The sequence below is a fragment of the Xiphias gladius genome, chromosome 15, assembly GCF_016859285.1.
Source record: "Xiphias gladius isolate SHS-SW01 ecotype Sanya breed wild chromosome 15, ASM1685928v1, whole genome shotgun sequence".
Classification (NCBI taxonomy): domain Eukaryota; kingdom Metazoa; phylum Chordata; class Actinopteri; order Istiophoriformes; family Xiphiidae; genus Xiphias; species Xiphias gladius.
The window spans coordinates 22,338,054-22,361,606 of record NC_053414.1 but is presented as its reverse complement, the minus strand read 5'-3'; the positions used below and the strand labels follow the sequence as shown (position 1 = coordinate 22,361,606).

The following is a 23,553-nucleotide window of genomic DNA, read 5'->3' as shown; positions in this document are numbered from 1 at the left end:
ACATATGATATTTGGCAGCAGTACTTCCTGCATACAGTATACCTCTTCATTTCCACACAGATAATCTTATCCATCAAAACTAAATAGTTCAGGATCTAAAATAACTCACCGAGACAATGCACACACCGCTTTCCATAGCAAAACTTTTCGTAATACAGTTTGTCCTATAGTATAATATGCTATATAGTATATATATAAGAAAATATGAACTATATAAAAAGAACCTGCCATGACAATAAGAGAACTTCTATGCATGCAAACACCAAAGCAACGTTGCAAAGAGATTTTGGCAACAATGTTGTTTTATTTGGAGGCTTCGTCGTTTCAGATCATTGAAAATTTCTCAACAGACTCGCAACAGATTTCCACATGTTAACAACAAGTGTATGTTAACATCCTTCATCCTTAAACAATGGTTAGTGGACATTTTTGGTGCCAGCACAAAGACAGAAGAAGAATGAACAGCGGTACAGATACAAACCCTGCTTGATTCAGTACCAGAGATTTCAATGACTGGAGCCATTCTGGCGCTAGCTGACCATGCTGACAGCTCAGTGAGCAGGTACAAAGAGAAAACACTGACTCCGTGATGAGACGACTAGAAGCAGCTTGACCTTCATGTGTTCAATATTCATTTAATCTAATCTAATCATGGTGCAAAGTGTGCTTAGTAAAGTGAAATTAAAAGTAACAACTGGCTTTTTGTGCCACCTCTAGAAAGAACTGCACTAGTACTGATCGAAGAGCTGAAGCTACTGTCCAGCCTAATGTAAGGTAATGGTGGGTCTTAAAGAGGGTGTTGGCCAAAACGTTTGTGCATTACGTTAAGGTGGGTTTTAGAAAACTAAAAAATATTTGGCAATGGAGAGCTGAGGGGAAGAGCACAGGGGCTGTGATAATACTCTATTTGATTCTAATGCAATGTCCCATTACAGTATGTAAACAGTTACTTATCGTCCATGACTTAATGTCAGAGATCTCAGCAGCACCAGACCAAATTACCATCACACTCCTTCATGTGTCATCTTGAGCTCCTCCGTAATTATCCCCCAGAGGAACCGATTCGGTTTCCTCTCAAATTAACTGCCTATTTTTTTTTTTTTTTTCTTCTTATCCATTTCAAACTTCTTTTCCATCCTCAGCACTTAGCCCTCTTGCCGTAGCTGTCCACCAACCCGGGCGCGACGCTCTCGTCCTCCTCCACGTCCTCCGTCACAGTCTTACCGACCAGCTCGAAGATGTCCTCGGCTGCGACGCCCATGGGCTCAGCCACTTTTACCGTCAACATATCCAGAGTCAGGACGGTTCCTCTGGGGATCTTTACTTTGGCCACCACTGACTTACCCAACTGGTGGAAAAAGAAAGAGGGGAGTGAGCTTATTATTGGTCTCATGGTACAAAGTTGAAAAAAATTATGAAAAGTGATAGTAGTAATAATAAGTAAAGCTTAAATGTTTCTTTTAAACTTTCTATAAACTGTGAAAGTGTTGCTTCAATACATCATAAATAGTATCTGACTCTTGTGACTGTTTTTCTGTATTTGCTTGAAGGAAGAGGATATCTAACCTTATCATGGCAAGGCTTTTCGCAGGGTAACATCTGTTTCAAGCCGCTGCCCAGTGCCCTCTCCACCAGTCGGATGGAGCGGACCAGCTCGGCCAGCTCAGAGGGCTCCAGCGAGGCTGCGTGGTCACTTCCTTTCCACGTCTTGTCCAAGGTTATGTGACGCTCGACGACCTTTGCCCCAAGAGCTACAGCCGCCAGTGAAATACTGATCCCGGACTCGTGGCCGGAGTACCCAATGGGAATATCAGGAAATTCCTTCTGGTATTCCTGTTGTGAGTGAGAAAAGTGATACTCTTAAAATGAATAAAAACAAATGGTTGTTGTAATTCTGCCTTTTTAGCCAGTAAAAGCTGACAGCAGTTCTCAGGGAAATCTGAATGGATTAGAGGTTGCAGAATGGATTCAAATTCATAAAATATAAGCATCGTTACCTAGATTATGGATTGTGTCCAATCCAACTCTTAAAAGGAAAAAAAAGGTACTAGGACAAAGTAAATATAATTATCCTCTTCCAACTTTAACCCAAAATGTATGGAAGTACTTTAATGGAATCCTCTTTCATGTCTAGTGTATAAGAGAGGATAAACATTGAAATATGAATGTATAAACTAAGCATTCAATTCCGTTGTGGCACAACAAATATTTGGTTATGTCGCTCAAACTGGATTTACTGGCACATAGTTCGTCGTCCGCCACGTACCTAAAACAACACGCCCCCAGCCATCGCAGCCTCAATCAGCTCTCTACTCCCACTAGGGTGGGCTCAACTTGTCTTAAGAATCCATAGAAAAATCTGTTGTTTTTGCAACAAACATTTTTAGCTAAGAGTAAAATCCTGTTCTATTTACTGTGATCACTCTGAGGTTGACGTCTTCAGGCTCCAGAGGGTAGGCGCTGGTGCACTGCAGGATGGTGAAGTTCTGGTTGTGCTCCTTCACTGTCTTGTAGACCCGACGCATCGTCTCCATGGTCTGCATCCCACTGGACACCACCATGGGACGTCCTGACACACACACACACACAAGAGGGCAACAACGTGGTTTCACTCTCAGAGAGTCCCAGCAGTTCATACAGTAATGTCAAGGCAGAGCAGACTGGGTAAGAACCACACACTAGACACTTGTGGCTTGTTAGCTCAAAAGGCACATCAGCCAAACTGGCAAAAAGTCACTCTTCCATGTTATATGTTAAATATGCTGGAAGGCATATTTGTGTGTGAAACCACACAAACTTAACATTGAGAGAAAAACAGGCCACACCAAAATATCAACATTTTAAAGTTAATTTCATTGAAATGTTTTTGTCATAACCCATTTTTAAAGAGGACTGGGACATTTGTGCATTTCCTGTTTTATTGTTTTTCATACATACTGTCTAGGGATCAGCTAGGGCACAAGTTTTAATGCACATGACACTCTGTTCATTGAATCCTACCATCATAGTTACCTAAATATACCACTACTGTGTCCCAAGAACACACTAGATTGGTTTAATTATGACTTATTAACACTAACTCAACTGCTTTAGCACTTGTTTTTTTCCTACATAAAATACATCTAACGACTCGTACTTGAAACGCTTTTCCAGTTATGACAGATCCCACTCACCCTTCTTGGCAGTTTTCTCCAGATAGGGGAAGTTGTTGGTGTCACCAGATCCCACTTTGAAGAAAGGCACATTGAGCTCATGGAGAAACTCCACTGCCATCTAAAGACAAAACAAGTCAGGGTTAAACTTAAACTTAACTCTGAATGAAATGTCACAACGCCTCTCTTTTTTTCTTACCTCGTCCATCCCTGAGGCCGTGAAGAATATCCCCACCTCCTCGGCATATTTCTGAAGCTCTCTGTATTGCTCGTGGCTGAACTCCAGGTGGCGCTTGTGTTCCCCGTATGTTTTCCCCCAGGAGTGTTTGGAGGTGTAGGGGCGCTCCAAGGCTTGCTTGTTAAATTTGTGCTCTAATTCACTCTTCTGGAATTTGGCACAGTCTGCACCACAGTCCTGTGAAGTCGGATATTGAATAGAAATGATTTATTTTAAGAGTCCTCTTGATTTCAACAATAACCTTGAAAAAAACTCATATACAATTTTTTCCTACTAAGTCAGCTGAACGTGCAAAAGTGTGATTTTTTTTTTGTCTAAAAGTAAACCAGTAAACAAATATGGAGAGCAAAGTTCACAATGATAAATTAATAATGAATCAATACATTTACTTTGGTTTAAAGGGATCAGTACTTTTAAGAAACTGCTTATTAACTCAACACAACTACACTTAAAAAACTCAGAACTTTGTCTGCATTTTCCCAATAACTGATGCCAAATTATATAGATCTTTTCAGAACATGTCCTAGGAAATTGTTAATAAACTGCATACCTGTCAAATAAAGCACTACATAAACCATACAAGAGGAGCCATACTGAAGCGTTTGGCTTTATTCCTGGAAAGATATGTTATTGATTTTAAAAAAAAAAAAAAAAAAGTTATTTATGTGCATCTAAAGTTTTAGTTTCTCACCCGTTGCTGCACTAAACTACAGCCTGAAACTAAAATTCCAGAGGCCCCAGTATGCTCCACACACCTCTCCTGTTTTACTGGCTTGAGGGCAGATGACATGACGACTGTTTCTTTTAAACAAGACCGCAACATGCTGTAGCTTTGTGTGATGACATGGGCTCTATGTCAGCAACCATACCCACCAGTGACTGGGGCTCAGGTGAAAAGCAGACATATTAGCTCATTTATATTGTTGAACTGAATGAACAAAAGCAGGCATGCACAGCGGCTTCAATACAGATACAGCAGTCTAGTGAGGCGACTACGTGCCAGGCATGAATTTACACGCCAAACTCCATTCACAAATCCGGCGATTTAACATTCTACAACGTTGTTTGACATCCTTTCAAAAAAATCCGTCAGATCCACTTGCGTTCAGCTGCTCCATCAATTAGCACATTGTAATCTTGGCTATTAATTCAAGCGTTTGGCTCGATAAACACACACTAGTTATGTTTATGTTTGATTCAAATGAATGATTCAAAAGAGGAAGGTGTGGCGAGCAGGATATTAAATTGGTCGATTTTTAACTGGAGTTCAGAAAAAAAGACGTCATGTCCTGGCGTTATTACGTTCCTCCGTGTGTGCAGGCTGTTTAAAAAAAAAAAAAAGAGAAAGAAAAACTTTCTAAATAATCCAATAAATTGTCTTTCCGTGTGGATTTTATTACCTTTGCCATTTTGATCATTTTCTTGGCAATCTCAACGTCTCCCTGGTGGTTTTGTCCAATTTCAGCAATGATGAAACAGGGATGGTTACCTCCGATCATTCTACCGGGACACAGCTCAAACTTTAAAGGCATTTTGTTCACAAAAAGGAAACGAAGAACAACCAGTGAAGGTAATATTTAGCAGAGGACTGGACGGGGCGGTCAGCGATGAGTTTCGTCTGTAAAAGCCGAACGGAACAGTTAATGTGCTGCACATCCAGGATGGGGGAGGACTTCCGCCTTTGAAGTTCAACGTAAAAGCCGGATTTCCTTTAGAAATAAAAGCATAAAAGCAAGCATATGTTTGGAGTGCAGGTGAAGAAGTGGATGAAGAAAATTCCAGTCATTCCAGCCTATGGGCTAAAAATGCAAAATGTATAAACACCAAAATTAAAACTAAATAAAATTATTAAGACGGATGCTGCGACAATATTTTCTCATAGGCATACAAAATTTTAGGCAAACATAGTATTAACACAAAGTAAGTTGAGACTTGAAAACTCTTCCACTCGCCCTATCCCAAAATCAAATCTGAAAAGAAATAAAAACGTTAAATAAAAATAAAATAGGATTAAGACCCTTTTTATTTGCAAGATAAACAACACAGACACACTGATTACTCTCAAAGAGCCACATGCGGCACCTTTGAAATTAACAGAAGTTGCTAGTGAAATTCCAACATTTGTCTGTAACATTCCACACAAATACAGTATACAGATATAGGCACTACACTTAAAAAAAGTGCTTCCTATATATTCACATATATAACCACACCAGCAGTTTTTATCATGACTTACTGCTGGGAAAACTAGGCAGGGACAGATCATTCCAAATGGAGATGATGTTTGCACGTCATATGAGACCTACTACAACTGACTTAGGAAATTTTACAAGCCAGCCGTGGTGCAGTTCTCAGTTTGGACAGGGCTGGTAGCGCAAATATTTCCCTTTCAGAGACCTGTGGCATACAGAAATCAAACAGTGCAGGGATGCAAACGTAGCTCACATCACCAGCTAATATTTGCATGCATCCGCATTCCCAAGTACAGACATGTTCACATTTATCTTGTTAAAGTTGGGCAAATCACACAGCAGCCATGCAACTTCCCTGTTTTTGCTTTTAGTTTGAAAATATATTATTGTCTTCATTCAGAAAGGATGAAACAGAAATTCCAGTGTCGGATGATTTTACCAGCTTTAATCTCAGATCATGGAGATTGCACACGTGGTTTCGCTTCCCACATTTTACTGCGGAGAAGTTCTGCATTGAGGTGAATAATAATACCCTGTGGTACTGACTGTAATTACAGTGTGTAATTACATCTCACACCAACACACCCCTTTTGGTTCAGCTATGAGCATTATGTTCAACTCGACGTACCACTGAGGTACAATCAAGCCACAGTAGATCAAGGAGAAACCTTCGAGAATAAGTGCCACAACACTCTATGTTCCTCCCTACACAAGTGCCACAAGATCGCACGTGCTTGAGGTAATACAAAAGTGCATAGCGAATAACAAATTTGTTGGGGGTTTTTTCGAGACAGAGAGAGTGAGAGAGGGATAGAGACAGGGAGGACACTTGTTCTATTCATCTTTCTGTGATCACACTGAGGTTGACCTCTGTAGGATCCAGAGCGTAGGCGCTGGTGCACTGCAGCATAGTGAAATTCTGGTTGTGACCCTTCACTATCTTTTGGACCCGACGCATCGCTTCCATGGACTGCATCCCAGTGGACAACACCATGGGACGTCCTGACACAAACAGATCGATACATACACAAAGTAAGAGGGAGATGGGAGAGGCCTTGCCTACTTTCAAACTCTCAAATCAAGTCCCTGACAGATTTAGAGAGGATAAGTATTTTTTTTACAAACGTCTGATTGAAAGTTCAATTCTATGTCGCACCTATGACCACGTCCATTTCATTACTTTTAGGATTGGTCAATAATAAACAGTGTTTCATCAAAGCTTTCTCAAATTGTCAAACAAGCTCAGTTTAAAGGGAGCAGACAAGCATATGTGGAATCTATTGACCTTTCAGCTTAGATTTCAAAGGGATGGCAAATCCAACATTTTAAAGGGGAAACAATGAAACGTCGCAGACCTCTTTAAAAAAATTTTCTTTCATAACCTGTTAGGTTTGGTTCAGGTCGTTTTAGATTATATGCAACACAGCTTCATACTTTTTTTTGGCAGTTTTCTCCAGATATGGGAAATTGTTAGCATCATAGGAGCCAACTTTGAAAAAGGGCACATCCAGGTCATGGAGGAACTCCACAGCCATCTATGAAAATCAACGTAATTAGGAAACAAAGGTACTGTATGTACTCTGCTCTTAAGTATTTCTTTGTCAAATGTCCATAGGTTAAGTAACAGCAATTCTGGTTTGTTCTTGTCAGCAGTTGTATGTTTTCTATTTTATCTTAAGGAATACAGTAATGTCAAGAACAGCCAGTACGCTGTAACGAGTTACACTATTCTTGTGGATTAAAGTGGATTGGAATTTAAACCTGACCTGCCTGATGCTTGGGCTGTGGATTGAAATATATGTTACCTCGTCCATGCCAGATGCTGTGAGGAAAAAGCCAATCTCTGCTGCAAACTTTTTCAGTTCATTACACTGATCAGAGCTGAACTCCAAGTGACGCTTGTGGTCACCAGAAGTGTCTTGAATTGTAATGGCGCTCCAAGGCTCGCTTGCTCAATTTGTACTCTAATTCACTTTTCCTGGAATTTAGCACAATCAGCACCAGAGTCCTGAGATGACAGAAGACAGTAGGGCATGGGAGAAGAGAGGAGAAGAAAACAATTTTGGTGACATAGGAGAACGGATGAGTGAATTGCTAACAGGAGTCAGCAGCTCACAATCTGGCAAGTGAGAGATGTTTAGATAAAGTGAACTTCCCTCTGGTAAGCAAATGAGTAGAAGTGTTGGAGTTGTGCAATGTGCCTTTTATAGTAATCCTGAGGGATCCTGCCTCCACATCCCCTAAATTTTCACGTCATGAGATTTCAGGTAGACACTTAAATACACACGCTCACTCTCCATCTCTTACACGCACACACGCACACACACACACACCCACACACACAAACACACACACAAACACACACACACACACACACACACATCTCAACTAAATGCCTAACCCAAACCATGACCTAAACCTGAACCTTATATTATTCTAGATGAGTTCTTGCCTCGTTACTCTAACTTTTATGTTTTTACTTAAATAAAAATAAATATCCCATTAGTCATGAAAACCTATGCAGTACACAGACAAATGTGCCAACAATGTTTTGAAATGGTTGAGCTTCTACACTTTTTTTTAAAAACGTGAATATCCACAAAAAGGATTGCAATTCTGACAATCTGCTATTAATATCTTTACAAGCAGATGCATTTATTTTTGATCAATAAAAAAAAAACAATGTTTTGCTGGGGTTTCATAATTTGTCCCAGTGAGTTACATCAGACAAACAAACTTGATTTTGTGTCATGTACTTGGTCTCGTACGTATCCCAAAATTCTGACCATCCCCACCCAAACAGTATTCTCATTGTGAAGGTTAGATTTTACATGCCTGAATTTATTCTCAGTCCCAGTTTTGAATATCAGTCTGTGATCCAAAACATGATTCTAGTCAAGCTGTAAATCAAACCACTGCAAACATTTTAGTGCAAATTTTTTTTCCTCTCGTTCACTTTATGAACTCAAAGACCATTCTCTTCTTTTTTTTTTTTACTCTAGTGGGACTTTTTATTAAAACTCATGCTCGAACCCAAAGAATTTAATTTTATATCTTGTTGGAGATCCAAACATTTCCCACGATATTAAACATGTCAGGTTGTAGGAATTGTTTTAAGCATAATTAAAGCATAAGCACCTGGAATATTTGTTTGATATAATAGTGCATCCAGAAAAACAAGAGAATATGCAATATAGTAATACAGAATTTACAACATATGTGATAGTGTCATACAGTTTGGAGAAATACTTTTTCTAACTTTAACTTAACTCTAACTTTACTACTTTTTATAATGTCCCGGCCACATAGATAAATTACTCAGTCAGGTTGTTTTGTCCCTTATATGTATTTCAATAGTGGTAACATAATATCATTATCACAGCTACGGTGCCACACATGCAGGTACACACAATGGATACTTGTGCACCTAGTTGCTTCACATATATTCAAATTTATATTTGAATGTATGAATGAGTGTAAACAGGCAGGACTGTTGTGATGTTACTGGGTTACGCCACAGACACTCTAATGGCTTTAATCTTGATTTTACAAAGGCCTACTGACGTTGAGGGGATTGCCATGACATTCCATGGCAAGAAGATCACAGCTAAACAATGTGCCCGCATTACAACCAGAGTTTGTGTGAAACACCTGTCATGAGAGACTGTAGACCGATGCTGTACCACAATGGAAACTACAGCAATTTCTGGATTACATACTGTGTGTTTTCTTAGTGTGCTAGGCATGATGTAACCTGAGGGTTTCGTTACTTCTTTCATTTTTGCAAAACCTTGTTAACAATGATGCACACTGGTGTTACTATTTATAATTAGTTTTACTAAGCGAAAGAGGGAGCTCAAAAAGGCCACGCAGAGAGTCCAAAATGACACTTCGTGGCCAAGTGTGCGTCATCAGTCTTCCACACCTCTCAGCTGGTATTTGTTCTACTCTCCCTTTACAAACAGTTTTTGTCAATGTGTGAAAACGTGCAAACAACTATCAATACAACTCGGCCTCCATTGGAGCAGAACAATTTTCCCAGGAGTAAAATGCCTAAACAAGAAAAAAAACACCCTAATAATTTCAACATATCAAAAAACAGAGGAGCATGAGCATACGAAGCCAATATAAAGCAAAGGCCTGCAGCAGGTTGTATCTCTCTCCACGAGACTGAGCAGAACAAAAGAAAACTTTATTGAACCTACAGGAAGCCATGTGTCAGATGGCTTCCTGTACTCTCTACCTTCCAGATCTCTGTCTCATTGCAGTTGCTGTTTCGCACAGCCATAAAACTCTGCCTTTAACTTTTAATAAAATATTGTAGATGTGTGCAATCCATTGCGTGAGTATAATACCAGTTATACCAGTCTATTTATCAGGGAAGCATGGAAGAACTTACCTTGAGACAGATCACGATATAGCCCAGACATGAGTGAAGAGCCCAGTTACACATCAAGCAAACTAGAAAAAACTTTAGTAATCATTTGTTCATTTGGACTCATGGTTCTGGAAATCAAGTGAAAATTAAGTCCAAATTTGACTTTTAGCTTAGTTAAGTTCATAAGTAAAAGTCCTGCATGAAAAATTCTACTTTAGTAAAAGTACATAAGGATTAACAACAAAATGCACTTAAGGTATTAATGTAAAAATACTGATTTGGTCCCTCTGACTGATATGACATCATTAGATGATAAATAGTGACGCATCAGTGTGTAGCAGTGTGTTTCTGTTGTAGCTGCTGGAAGTGGATCTAGTTTGAAAACTTTATATACAGTTTTATATACATAGAATCAGATAAATCTGAGGGGTCGTCAGATGATAAATGGGAAAAGAACGAAGAAAAAATGAAGTTCTGATTCACGAATCTCTTTTCGGTTTCTGGACTTTTTCCTCTAATTTTTGATTTTTGGTGAGATATTGGATCAATTGGACATTTACTGAAATGAAACCATTGGGAGAAGTTTAGAGGGAAAAGTCAATATTTGGTGGAGCTATTAACAACTCAGACATCTGAAATGTGACATCGACTGCTCACTTCTTTTTGTAAGATGTCAGAAGCCAAAAGGTGTAATCTTTAACAATGTGTTGTATTTTAAAAACTTTGTTATATTATACATTGTGTAAAATCATAATATTAAAAGTTACTAGTAACTAAAGCTGTCAAATAAATGTAGTGGAGTAGAAAGTATAAAGTAGCATAAAATGGAAACGGACTCATGATACTCACTCAAATGACTCAGAATTATTACCCAAGGTGGCAGCTCTACAGAGCTTTTACACCTCTTACAGAAACAAAAAAAACCCTCTTAAACCTCTTGACGAATCCACTATAAGTTGCAGGCAGCAAAGTTGGTGGCTAGGTGGTGAGGAAAGTGGATTAAAATAGAGCAACTAAAACAGAACTAATGGGAGAAAATACTAAACTTACATTTCTTGGTTGCCCAGAAACATCAGTCCAATCAGATAGTCTATTTAGTATGAGTGTGCTGGGAATAAATCTAGGGTTTTTTTTGTGCTCATTTTAGTTCAAATTTGTCAGGCTGTTTTTGTCCGTTTCTGCAGGAGCTACTCTGCCTCCTTTTGGGCACATTGATTAAGTTTAAAAGGTTAAAGTTCAACTTATGTCTTTCCAGGATCTGAAAGCACCATGATACTTTCAGCTGAGACAGTGCAGCCACACTCCTGAACCACAGAATAATATTAAACGTAAAGTTGAAGAATGACAGGATGACAATATTCACTCACTTTTTACTGATATTGAAATCAAATGGACAATGAACAGGCATGGTCAAGCAACAGCTGGCTGACACCTAATTCTGTTTAAAACCACAGCTGTCTAATTTCAGTGACATAATGTTATATATACTGTATATATATTGCCTTCTGTATATGTACAAAGGTACACACATAGAGTACATACACACACACCGTTGAGGTTTAAACACACATACAAACGGGTCAGGTTTATTGTAATGACTGGACTTTGTTCAGTTCCTGACTGGAGAGGGGAGAGGCTTTTTAAAAGGAAATGCATAGATTGGGAAATTTAAAACAACATGCCACAAGCAGGCTCTACACACACTGAATTTGGAGTTTTGTCTTCAGAGTTTGGTCCTTAAAAAAACAAAAACAAAAAATTCTGAAGATACTTTTTTGTAAGGATGGGAAAACATGAGGTGATGTGCTGGAGGGCAAAAGGTGAATAAATCCATTTAACATCAATCAACCCTCGTACATAATTGAACAATTCATAAGACTGACAGGTTAAGAGTTAGAGTACAGCATCAAAGGAATTATATTGTTTGGGAGCCATGAGAAGCAGGTTGTAGTGTAGCTGTAGGCCCAAACAAACACGAACCCTTCCCTTTTAGTGTCTGAACTCACCACCCTTACACTAGTGTTACGCAAGACCACAGACCACAGGACCTGGTGAAGATCTAACTGGCCTTGATCTCTTTAAATAACAAGGAAGAGGAATTACAAGGTCTTGAGTGGTCTGTGGAAGAGGTGCACACAGGTAAAAACCTTTCAGGGGGCAGGAGTTTGTGAGCTGGTGCTTCATGGCTAATCTCTACAGCCCTGCCAGGAAGAGATAGTTGGGAATGGGCCCACTGGCTATATCCTTCCCACTCGGGGGGAAAAAACAGGGCTGTGTATGGCAGACAGATATGGACAGACGAGGTGCAAGCCCTCTTGTCTTTAGAATACAGATGGTGGGACATTGGTAGTTGGGTTGGTTGGTGTGTGGTGACAGAGGATGAAATGGAATGACCGCCAGCCTTGGCTGCCTAGCGGACGAGTGGGGACTGCTTAAGGGAGATGAGGACGGAGCGCATGCGAGACACGTCTTTGGCCTGCTTGCTGGACTTGGGGTTGAAGTCGCACAGCCGAGCCACCCGCTCCCACTCCGTGCCGGGGTTGTTCTCATCCAGATCTGAAATCATGGCCTCCTCAGCCGCCCTACATGCAACGGGGAAGAGGAGAAGGAAAGGACATGGAATAGAGAACAGTCAGTGGGGGGAGAGGTAAGACAAACTTAGATATACATACAGCCCTGAGAATATCCTCTGCTGATCATCAACAAACAAGTTCTTGTCGAAAACTTGGTCGTGCCTCCTGGGCTCAAAAGTATTCACCCCCGCATGACGAATTGATTTGCCAGATTGAATAAATGTAAGTTCAAATTTCATAAATCTCTACAATATAACTCATGACATATAAGTTTCCCTTTTAGATTTTGTTTTTCTTGGCTTGGTGGGACATCGTTGTTTCAACAGAGTCTACCTCAGGGCAGGACAGTCCAATCATCACACAGAAACAGACATCCACCTGGCGTTATGCTCACAAAGAGAAACGAGCTACAGCAGTTTCATTACCTGTGACATGCCCCCAACTCTGCTTACACATTACAGTACAGTCACCTGTATTTTCAACTCTCCACAACAGTAAGGGCCGGTACATATAAACACTGATGAGAAGTCCAAAGAGAAAACAAATCGAAGCTGAAAAATAATAATCATAAGGTCTGAAGCATTTTTGGTTGGTTAAAAAGGCAGTTCTGTACAGAACTGAGAGAGGGGCGAGACCCAAGTATAGGGATGATTCGGTGATCTGTATACTTGTCCTTGATTTAAAAAAAAAAAAAAGGAACAATAATGAAAAGTTCTGTTTTGTTTTTTTAACCAAGCCCAAAAGAACTGGAAGCAATACTGGGCCTTAGTCATGCATTTTGCTGCAGCTGAAAAGCAGGCTATTTGGAGGAGAAAAATGCGTTTACTTTGATTTCAAGTGTCATTATCATGGAACAAATCAATGTCTTCTTGGTGAAGGTTGAGGTGTTATTAAACCATTTATCAAACCAAAAGATGACATTTACACTACAGGACTTACCACGTACTTGAAATTAAAACACAAAAGTGAAAAAAAAAACTTAAAAAACTAAAAATTGATCAGTGCCACTATCACAAGACATTTTGAGATGCAAGCCACAGATTATGGCTAAACAAATGTAAGCCCTCGTTACAACCAACCCGCAAAACATAAATAAATAAAAAAAATTCCACTGCCATATTGTATTTCTATTTACAAGGATTTTTTCAAGACCCACCCCACCTGCAGGCACAATCTCAGCTACTAATTACAACACAGTACACAAAGCAAAATGGGGGATGAGAAGCCGATGAACATTCACTGTTACAACCAACTACAAATACACAAGGGACTAGAAGGACCACAACATCACAGAAGGGACATTATACCAAACCTTTATCTAGGCAGTGGATCTAACTGTTGGGCTAGTTAGCTGGCTATCAGTACAAGGCAAAATTATCTAAAGCAAACACACACACAAACACAAACACAAACACAAACACACACACACACACACAACCACACACACAAATAACTGCATCTATCTATCCTGTCAAAAAAATAGAGTATTTGGAGGTTCTGGTGTTTCATATTTTTACTTAACTGGTCTAGGCGGTAGCAAGGATGGTTAATGTGTGTGCTTTAAGGTGCATAGGAAAAGAAAACAGGGAGAAACAGTTCCACAAGTCAGAATTTAGAAGAGAGAGAGGGGAGAGGGGACGAAATGAAAGACAACAAAATTGAGCTAAATGCAGATGTTGAAAGCAAACATGCAAAAGCAATATTTTTTAAACTTTTTTGTTTTCCCCAAAGTGTTCTACAGAAAGAATAGCGTGTAGCCTTTGGTTTGGTGAGAGTGTCATGCCATATTTCTGTCAATCACACAAACAAGGACATTATGGCCTGGGGTCTCGTTTATAAAACTCAGTACATTCTTTTCTAATAGTTTGGGTCAATTTGGCTCATTTCACTATGTTGCCTATTTATGCCTAGCTACCGCTTTTACAATCATTGTTCAGAGACTGTGTAAAGATGTGTTCATTCTTGTCCCCTTTTTTAAAATCACAACCTTTAAGTGGGAATGGGTATTCATATCTTTCAAGCCAACTCATTCTTACTGAATGTTTATAAATGAGGCCCCCAGTCCCCGTCACAGACTCAAACCTCAAACAGGATGGAGGAGGAAGAAGTGGTGTGATTCAGCGCCATTCTACACCAATACTGCTGAGGCCGAAAAGCAATTTGTTCTATAGTTATGGGAAAATCCCACATATAAGCTAATACTCTGCAAAGGCTGCATTGAGGTGTGCACATTAAAAAAAAAAAAAAAAAATACAAAACTGAAATAACATAATAAAATGCGTCTTTCCCTAATAAGCACACAAAAGCATTTTACCCGGGCCCATGCATATTTTAATAAGTTTGTATTTTAGTTAAAAATATAGTAGAAAATGTGATCCTAGTTTTCAAAAGAAGAACAGCTCATCAATCAACTCAGTGAAGGAGAAGCCAAATAAAAAAATTTTACCAGGAAAGATGTGAAACTATTCTCACCAAAACATGATGGCTTTCAGCTAAACATTAATAAAAACCTGCAATGAGTCCCTTTACCTAGAAAACCAAAGCCAATGAACAAGAAGAAACAAAACATGTACACCACAATGCAGGCTAATGGACATTCCCAAGTAATTTGATGGCAAAACCAAAGGCTGCACAGCTCAGGCTATTGGACAGCTAGCTTGGGCAAATTAACATGTCATCCTGTAGGACAACAGTAGCTACAGAGCAGCTAACATTCTAATAAAGCATGAACACATTTCAATTTGAATCAGTTGTGCATTCATGACATGACCAGTGGTGCCAGCAATAAAAAGTGACTGTACATTTAATTTTAGCACTAATAAGACAATAGAGAGAAAGAGAGTGGAGACAGTGAGTGCCTGAGCTTATTGTATCACAAGTTCAAGACATCTGCAGTTTCAGGAAAACAAAACTTAAACTGTTTAATGCTACTTGGAAAAGAATTGAGGACCCATCTATGAACCAAATTCATGGATACAAAGCTTGAAACCTGTATTTCTGAAGGGGTGATTAAAACAAGGTGTCAGCCTCAATTTCTAAATCCTGTAGACAGCTTGACTAGAAGCCCAACTACATTTAGTTAGTACACAGAATGTAAAAAGTTGTAGTTTGAGAGGAGATATGACAAAAAAAATAACACCTAATAACTTGAAATAAGATATCTTAACACACTGTTTGATGAGGACTTCCACCTTAGTGAGCATAGATGAGTTCAGAAAGGAATACAACTTCACACAATGTATTTAAAGCTAACTTTTCTATGTTTAGTTTGGTACTATCCTGTTCCACACACAGCCCATCTCTTTATATAAGTAAGAAGCTGTGGATGGTAATGTGGGAAGTTAGGTTGAGTAATTAGGACGCTTGACTTGTAGAGATTCAGAGAAAGGAACCATCAGCATCACCAAGTCAACTCTGAACATTGAGCGGGGACATCATATCTTATTTTTACAAACAATTCTCAAGATAATAAAAAAGAAAAAAAGTTTAGGTGATACTGACGCCAACACCACATCCATGTATAAACACACAATTGCTTCAAATAAATCTACAGGAATCCTACTCCAGGATATATTTTGTAGATTAATTTGGTGAAAATTAAATATAAAGTATAAACAAAACACTTTCTGCGAGACTTCAAACAATTAATGTAAGCAAATGATAATTGTCGGAAACTTCCGAAATGTATTTGCAAAATGTTTTGCTGAAATTATCTGAAGGGAAATGGTATGTAAGTGAATAATATATGACAAATTAATATGGGCACAGTGACGAAAGAATTGGCTTGTTTTCAGTGGATGTGACTGAGGAACTTGGCAGTGAGTGTGTACTAGCATGCAGTCATTCTCTGTACTGAAATATTCTGACAGGCAGCCACTCACAAATGGCATGCAGACACATGGGGTGAAAATTACTGCAGTTTGTATTTAAATGCAAAAGCAAAAATTTTGAGTAACAATTATAAATCCAAGTAGTTAAATATGGAAAACTAAAGGTGGAACTAAAACGTAGCAACACGGGGGAGGTAACTAATTCCCTAAATAATGACAGGAATGATGTCGTCAGTGGTTGGATGCTGGGAGCTGATGATGATGGAGGAAACAAAAACAAAAAAAAATAAAGAGGAGGATGTTAGTTGGAGCAACATACACATAACCAATGAGCTCAGAGAAGGGCTGCTTGTAGAAGTCTTCATCCAGCACCCTGGACAAACATCCGCCCAAACGACAGAGCAGCAAGAAGGCAGGAGAGAAGAGAGAGAGCGGTAAAGGGGAGAATAGGATGGAAACATAAGCATTATAGATTACTACACAATAATACGCTCAAGCATTTAATCAAAGGCTCAAGTTTTTGGAAGGACTAGTGCAGTGTCAAGGAGTTTCAAAGGTTCAGGGAGGCTCTCGGCCGATCGTGTCCACCCCCTGAAATTTTAAATTACATAGCACTGGTGATCCATGAGACACCATTAGCTCTTCCTATTTAAGACAAATTACGTAAGTGAGACAATGACTTCAAAGCAGTATCAAATTCATATTTTCCTCATTTTGAACTTATTAGTCAATTGGTTGAATCAAATCTACACAGTATGTTGGAATTCTAGCTAATGATTATGAGGAATGTATCCAAGATACCAGAATATTTGCTAATTACAGCTTCTCATGTGAGGACACTTTTGCACATAATTGCTTCATATCATTTCAATTGAATACTTTGGGGGTTTTATTTGACTGTTGGCAAGACAAAGTGTTCAATTTTAACAAATCAATTTGACTAATGGTAAATTAGGGGGAAAGGAATCTGTCTTTTCTGTAATTTTTAACAGTATGAACAAAGTGATTAATTTGATTGATGCAGAAAAGAAGAAATAGTGAAAATAAGTTTCAGCCCCAACTCTTTGCAGAATTTGTACCATACTTCCACATTTTGTATATTGAGACAAAAAATATCCATATCATAGGATTATAGAGCAGAAAAAGTATCCCATCAAGCCTACACACAGGGTTGCCAGATGAGTAGTGAGTCATGGCTGCTGGTAGTTCATTATTAATAGGGCAGCAGGGCTATATTACAGTGCAGGAGAAACTGAGACATAAACTTTGCCAATTCAACTCATCAGAACGATGAATTACCTGGTGGAGGATACAAAAATACCAGCCATCCTTAAATAGTATTACATGTTAAAAACCACAGGAGAAAACAAGACATTAGTCTTGTTGAGGGTTGTTATTTTAAACTAGTCAAGACCAATTAACTAAATTTATACTTAGAATACAATTAATAGACAACATTCCTTAAATGTGTCAATTAGTACTCTATCATAAGATTCTAGTTTTGTATAAATATTTTAAAATTACGTTTGAATTTTAGTTATTTAAAATCAATATACATATTATGCTTTACTTTTGCACAGAGCAATTCTTAGATAATTTTCTTCAGCCACTGTGCCACAATAAAAATAACAGGAAGCTAAACCAACAGTCAATTTGGATGAGCCCTGTGGATTGTCCCTAATATACTGTATGTCACTGATGCAACAAGTAAGGTCATTGTCATGGGACCTGAAAACTTTAGCCCCATCTGGCACACAAATGTTATTTATCCCCCTCTGCCAATTCATGAAAACAGGGTTAGAGTAATTCTAAGATAATAATATAAATAAAATAGAATAGTTGCTTATAACCTCCATCACAAATCTAGTTTACAGCAAGATCTAGCTTTAGCTGACAGATAACCTTAAGTTAACTTTAGCCTAATCTTAAGTGGAGGTCTATATATATTTAAACTGAACAGTTGATTAGTAAAGAGTGCTGTGTGCTGGGGACCATTACAACCAATACTGTATGTATATAAAGGAGACAAACACTGTGACCCAGTAGTATTTGTTGCTGTGCTATTGCATTGGATTGTAATAGACTGGAGAGGTTTGCATTGCTCCGAGGTTGTCTTGCAACAGGATTTTGAATAACCAATACCAGAAAAGAGTATATGTTTTTGCTTTAGCGTGATATGTTGTTCTTGGCTCATCTACTGTAGCTTCTTATGTTGCTCCCTAAAGTAAAAGGCTTGTTTTCACATTATTGCTCACAAGTATCTGTGAACAAATGAACTGATAACTGGAGTTTTTGGGCTAGTGACAAAATAGGTACAGTGATGTGCTGGGACACTAGAACATTGTCCTTTCTGTAACATCAAGGCTAAGGTGGATCCATTTTTTTTTTTTTCCTACACACTGAGCCAAACCTTAGTATTGCATTATATACTCACCCGCGGCTGAACCAAAGACTGCTGCTATTCTTTAAGAGCTATTAATAACCTTTAAGTTTTCCAAGTTTGTGTGTCTTTGTCACTCCTCCAGTTCATCATCGTTTATTTTTTTTAAACAATACCATTGTCCTTCACTCAATTCCATTAATCTTCTGTCCTGTTTCTATCCCTCTAAGAGGCCAGTACCTGTTATTGGTTTTGGTTTTCTCCAGCTGCTCGTTCTGCCTGGCGTGCCACTCCTCCAGCTCCACCTTGGCCTTCTCCTTCCACTCTGACTCCTGCTTGACAGAGTTGGCATCTGGGGAGGGAGATGAACCAGTAGAGGTACGATAAAGGAGGAACATGCGAAGGTAAAGAAAACAGCGGGGGACAGTGAAAGAAATGACAGGAGACATGGGAGGAAAATTAGGAATTAGAGGACGAAGAATTTATGATTACAGTGATTGGTTTGTCAGTGAATGGTAACAGGTGTTTTTTGACTGATGTTTTAGACATATATTATGAAATAGACCTGCTAGGTTTGAATCTCCAGCATTTGGCACAGATGTCACAATATCAACCTTTAATTCTTTACATCTCAGAGAGCGGGGTCTGTCTTGTTATCTTTTAAAAAAAGGCTCTGCTCTGTGCTTACCTAGCAACTCCAGCCTCTCTCTTTGCTCCTCCCTCCACTTGCGTAGGCTTTCGGGTTCAGCCTGCAGCCGGTCTGCATTGGAAATAGCTGCATAAGCATCTGATGGACCGTTGCTTTCCTGATAAACACGGGAGATGATGATAGAAACTGTTTTATCAATGAAAATTGCAGAGATATGGTAAAGAAACAGTCCTATTATCAGAAAGTTGGGGTGTCCACCCCTATTTTAAGAAACAAGGAAATGCCCTCTTTGGTCCCTCCTCCCGCCTCCCCCATCCCTGTGCCATAGTTGGACTGGCCACCGGGCATACCTGGACAAATCCAGGTGCGCCACCGCATCGGTGGGCCAGTGGTCCATAAAGTTTTTACCGGCCCTCTTTGTGTACCTTACATTCAGGGTGTGTACAAAAGCGTGGTGCGTGAGTGTTCCGGGATTGGGCTCATTGGCCACTTAAAACCAAGTTTCAACCCTCATTCTCACGCTGAGCTAATGTTAACTTGAATAAATCTAATCTCAGCATAGGGCAGTTGTTGACATGTTACCAAACCTGCATGGATTGGGGAATAATGTTTTTCACACAGGTTTACGTTGCAATTTGATTATCTAACAGGGTGGTTAGCATGTTAACTTCAGTAGATATATCTGCTACACAATACATAAACATCTTTGACATAACATCAAAACTGTTATTTCTTCAAATTCTGTTGATAATCCTGGTCAATTTTTGAATGTTTTAAACTCAAATACTTACATACTGCCCCTTTAAAACCAAATCTGGCCCACTTTGAGTTTTATCAGCTTAGTTTCTCTCTCAGCCAAAAAGAAGTCCTGACAGTGCAAAAGGCAGTAATGTTGCAATGACAGCACAGGAAAAGGAAGCTGAAGCAAATCTAACAGCCAGACATTCAAACATCTGAGGTTAGTACTAAAAATCCCACTGCCAATGTGCTAAAAGAAAAGAAGTATTTTCCACACCACCACTTAAACACTACAGATACTCCTTATATTTTATTCAATGAGAAAGCAAAATTGATGCATAAAATGAAGAAACAACAATGGAGCATATCTCAACATCCCATTAGCACATCTACTGTATATTAATCTCATCAATTCACTTCAAGGATAATTCTAGTTTATCATCACAGCTTTGGTTTTATATTTTGTAGTTTTGGCCATCACTCCTATCAGTAATTTTAACATTACACTTACTAAATTGCTTAGATCTTGGAACATGGGACATCGTTAAAATGGTTGGTTTTAAACCAACCCATTGGCCACCCAAATTTTTTAGAGAGAAAAACACAAGTGAATCATTTGTTACCCAGACTGTGCGATGTAAACATCCATCACAGTTTGCAGGCCAAATTATTGGTTGAGCTTTGATATACTGTACTTGTACTTGTTGTAGTTGTGTGCGCACGCAACTGTGCAATGAGACATTATTATTGGCATTCAGGACTAACTTTGAGTTTCACATCCAAATAAAGTGGTCTAGATAATCCATTTTAACTGTGGGCTTATTTAAAACCTGTCCTATCACCTCGCTGCTCGTGTTGCTTCACCCATCTGACTTCTTTTTAGCAATGTTGCCATGATCCTAGATCTCAAATTTCTTAGCGAGCACAACATTATAAATACTGATAGGAAATATGGTCAGGTCTGAGCGACCACTTTGGTGAGTACAATGTCATGATAACCGATAGAAATGAGATTCTCTGCAGAGTCAGCAGAGACAAAAACACACAGCTCTTAAGAGTTTGCAAGTTAGAGCTCTATTATGAAGGGGTCAAAAGATCAAAGATATATGTACATCGTGGGCACAAATAGGCTGTTGTAAAAGTCCTCCCTTTTCACAAAGAGGAACAAAAAAAGAGAATAGACTCAATTTGACAATTTAAGAGCAAAATTATTGAGAACAATGTAGAGAAAGTATTACCCCATGAAGATCACCGTTGACAGCACCATCTAAAAAAAAAGACCCAAGGAAAATAGCTGTTAGAAATCAAGCAGACAAATAAAACCACAAACATGGTTAAGGTCAGAAAAAACTGAAAACTTTGATGACTAGACCTTCGCTAAATGGGAATCCCTTACTCTTGCTGAATACGCAAGATTTTCCATACACAAATATTTCATTTTATGATATGTCAGCATTTCTGACCAACTACAATCGCTAAACCACAAGGTAGCAACAGCTTCAAGGAAACGAGGCAGTCGTGGCCAAAGGTCATTAAGCTCCATCAGCTTCCTCTTGAGACTCTAAGGTTAGCTGGCAAACACAGCTGGAGCTGAGTAGTTAAGCTTGAGGGGCAGCAACGAATGACACGACCAAGAACTGATTTTATCAGACAGCTTCATTCATTTTAAAAACTCATCACATAACCAAACATTAACTAATCACCGAGTTTTCCTTTCATGCGTTCATTTTAGTTAACGTAGATACAGGTTAATGTTAGGGCTGGCTATGCCAACTTAGCTAATTTTCTAGCTCAGCTAACGTTAGCAAGCTGGCTTCACTACCGTCCACTCCAGTGGACATTTTAGACCAAATCTCCGTTTAACAGAAGTTATCGTTTAGTAACAAGCATAACCCGCCTAAGGTTAAAGCTAGGTTAACTAAACAGACAATATTAACGTTGAACAGACGCAAACTGTCTCCGCTTGACCAAAGAAGTCACCCACCGTTAGACTCTCCGAGCGACGAGGGGACCTCTCCGCTGTCCAGGATGCTGAAGCCTTCGTCGTTTTCAATCCCTGCGATTTCGCTCTCCTGCTGGGCCAAGAACGCGGCAGCAGGGTCTTCGTCTGAGCCGACACCGTTTCCGGCAGCGGGCGCGTTCAGCATGTCAAAATCATCCATGTTGTGTGTACTTGTGGGAGGATAAATGTAAGAAATGGGGAGCAGGTGTAGCGGTTGACCGAAACCGATTAGCTCAACGGGAAGAAGGACGACAAAAAAAGAGTAAAAGGTAGCGAAGCGGAAACGGCTTAACAACCAATCACAAACCAGGATGGGTGACTGACAGAACAGGGCACCAACTGCACAGCAGCTGCCTCAAAAATGGACCAATCAAATCATTGAACCCCCCTGCATACGGGTCCCATGACCTGCTACGTGCTGTCAAAGTTGAGAAAAATCCGCAGCCTGCAATTACGCGAGATTTAACTGCTACATGGTAAATGTGATCATTGTACGGTCCTGATTTTATTTCTGTATATAGATATACTGTTATCGGACACTAACGTAAAAAAATAAAATCAAAATGTATAATCTGCAAACATATTATGTATACTCTATGTATGGATTTTTCCCTTGTGCAAATCCAAAGATACAAATTACAGAGTATGACTTTTGGTTGTTGTTTTACTGAAATTTAAAAAAAAAAAAAAAGGCCCTCTTTCAAATCCCATTTCTACTCTTTTAGTGCAGGCTGCAGCAGGTTTGTCTTCAGGGCATGCTTTTACAAGCCTTCCAGGGCCTGCTGCAGAGATCCCCACACCATGCTGCCAAAATAGTGGGAATGGCATTTTCGGCTGATGTCCAGTATATGGTTTACACACAAAACACTGCTTTAGTGTGATCACCAAAAAGCTAAATTTTGGTCTCATCAGATCATAAAACCTCATCCTCTTTGCTTCAGTCTTCCACATGCCTTCTGTCAAGCACTAAAAGAGCTCATTTTTCAAGCAAGCACTCACCTGACCCAAAGTATGAAATTGGGAGCAAACGTGTTGGTTAAACTACATCACAACACTATTAGTGTGATTCAGCAAAAACTTGAACTGTTGTAAGGACTCAGTACTACTGCATTTCAAACTAGAACTCGGCACTATTAGAAAACAAAAAACTATCCTTTTGCTCTGAGCTGAAAATCTGTGCTGCTGAACATGAGAACCACAAGGAGCAAGAATACGCATCCAGTTGTTGCTAACTTTACAGAAGTCAGAGGTTTCCTCCTTGTGCTACACAGTGTAAAGAAAATAAAGGTTTCTTTCCTCGCTGATACAGGTGAGCATTTTCCCAAGTACAGAACTGTAACATCTCATATAACTAAGTTTCGTAAGTCTTGGGACATAAATGGGGATCAAGACTTGAGAGGCTCCAAATATCCCTTGAATTT

At 39.2% G+C, this 23,553-nt stretch overlaps 2 protein-coding genes across 3 annotated transcripts; both read right to left on the bottom strand.

Moving 5' to 3' along the window:
- Nucleotides 1-284: 284 nt before the first annotated feature.
- nansa (N-acetylneuraminic acid synthase a) lies at nt 285-5,071 on the bottom strand. The gene is made up of 6 exons (XM_040147464.1): nt 4,791-5,071; nt 3,352-3,567; nt 3,174-3,273; nt 2,415-2,569; nt 1,567-1,833; nt 285-1,348 (listed from the first exon to the last, which is right to left on the bottom strand). Exons 1-6 carry the CDS (start codon nt 4,920-4,922, stop codon nt 1,139-1,141), a joined length of 1,080 nt encoding a protein of 359 aa, XP_040003398.1. The 5' UTR covers nt 4,923-5,071; the 3' UTR covers nt 285-1,138.
- Nucleotides 5,072-11,313: 6,242 nt separating this feature from the next.
- clta (clathrin, light chain A) lies at nt 11,314-22,407 on the bottom strand. 2 transcript variants are annotated; one of them, XM_040146130.1, is made up of 5 exons: nt 22,115-22,404; nt 21,369-21,397; nt 19,432-19,549; nt 18,984-19,095; nt 11,314-12,542 (listed from the first exon to the last, which is right to left on the bottom strand). In XM_040146130.1, the coding sequence occupies exons 1-5, from the start codon at nt 22,290-22,292 to the stop codon at nt 12,371-12,373; spliced, it is 609 nt and encodes a 202-aa protein (XP_040002064.1). In that variant the 5' UTR covers nt 22,293-22,404; the 3' UTR covers nt 11,314-12,370. The 2 variants fall into 2 exon arrangements, with proteins under 2 accessions (XP_040002064.1, XP_040002065.1); XM_040146131.1 differs by lacking the exon at nt 11,314-12,542 and adding an exon at nt 14,804-16,736 and having other exon boundaries at nt 22,115-22,407.
- Between the last annotated feature and the right edge of the window lie 1,146 nt (nt 22,408-23,553).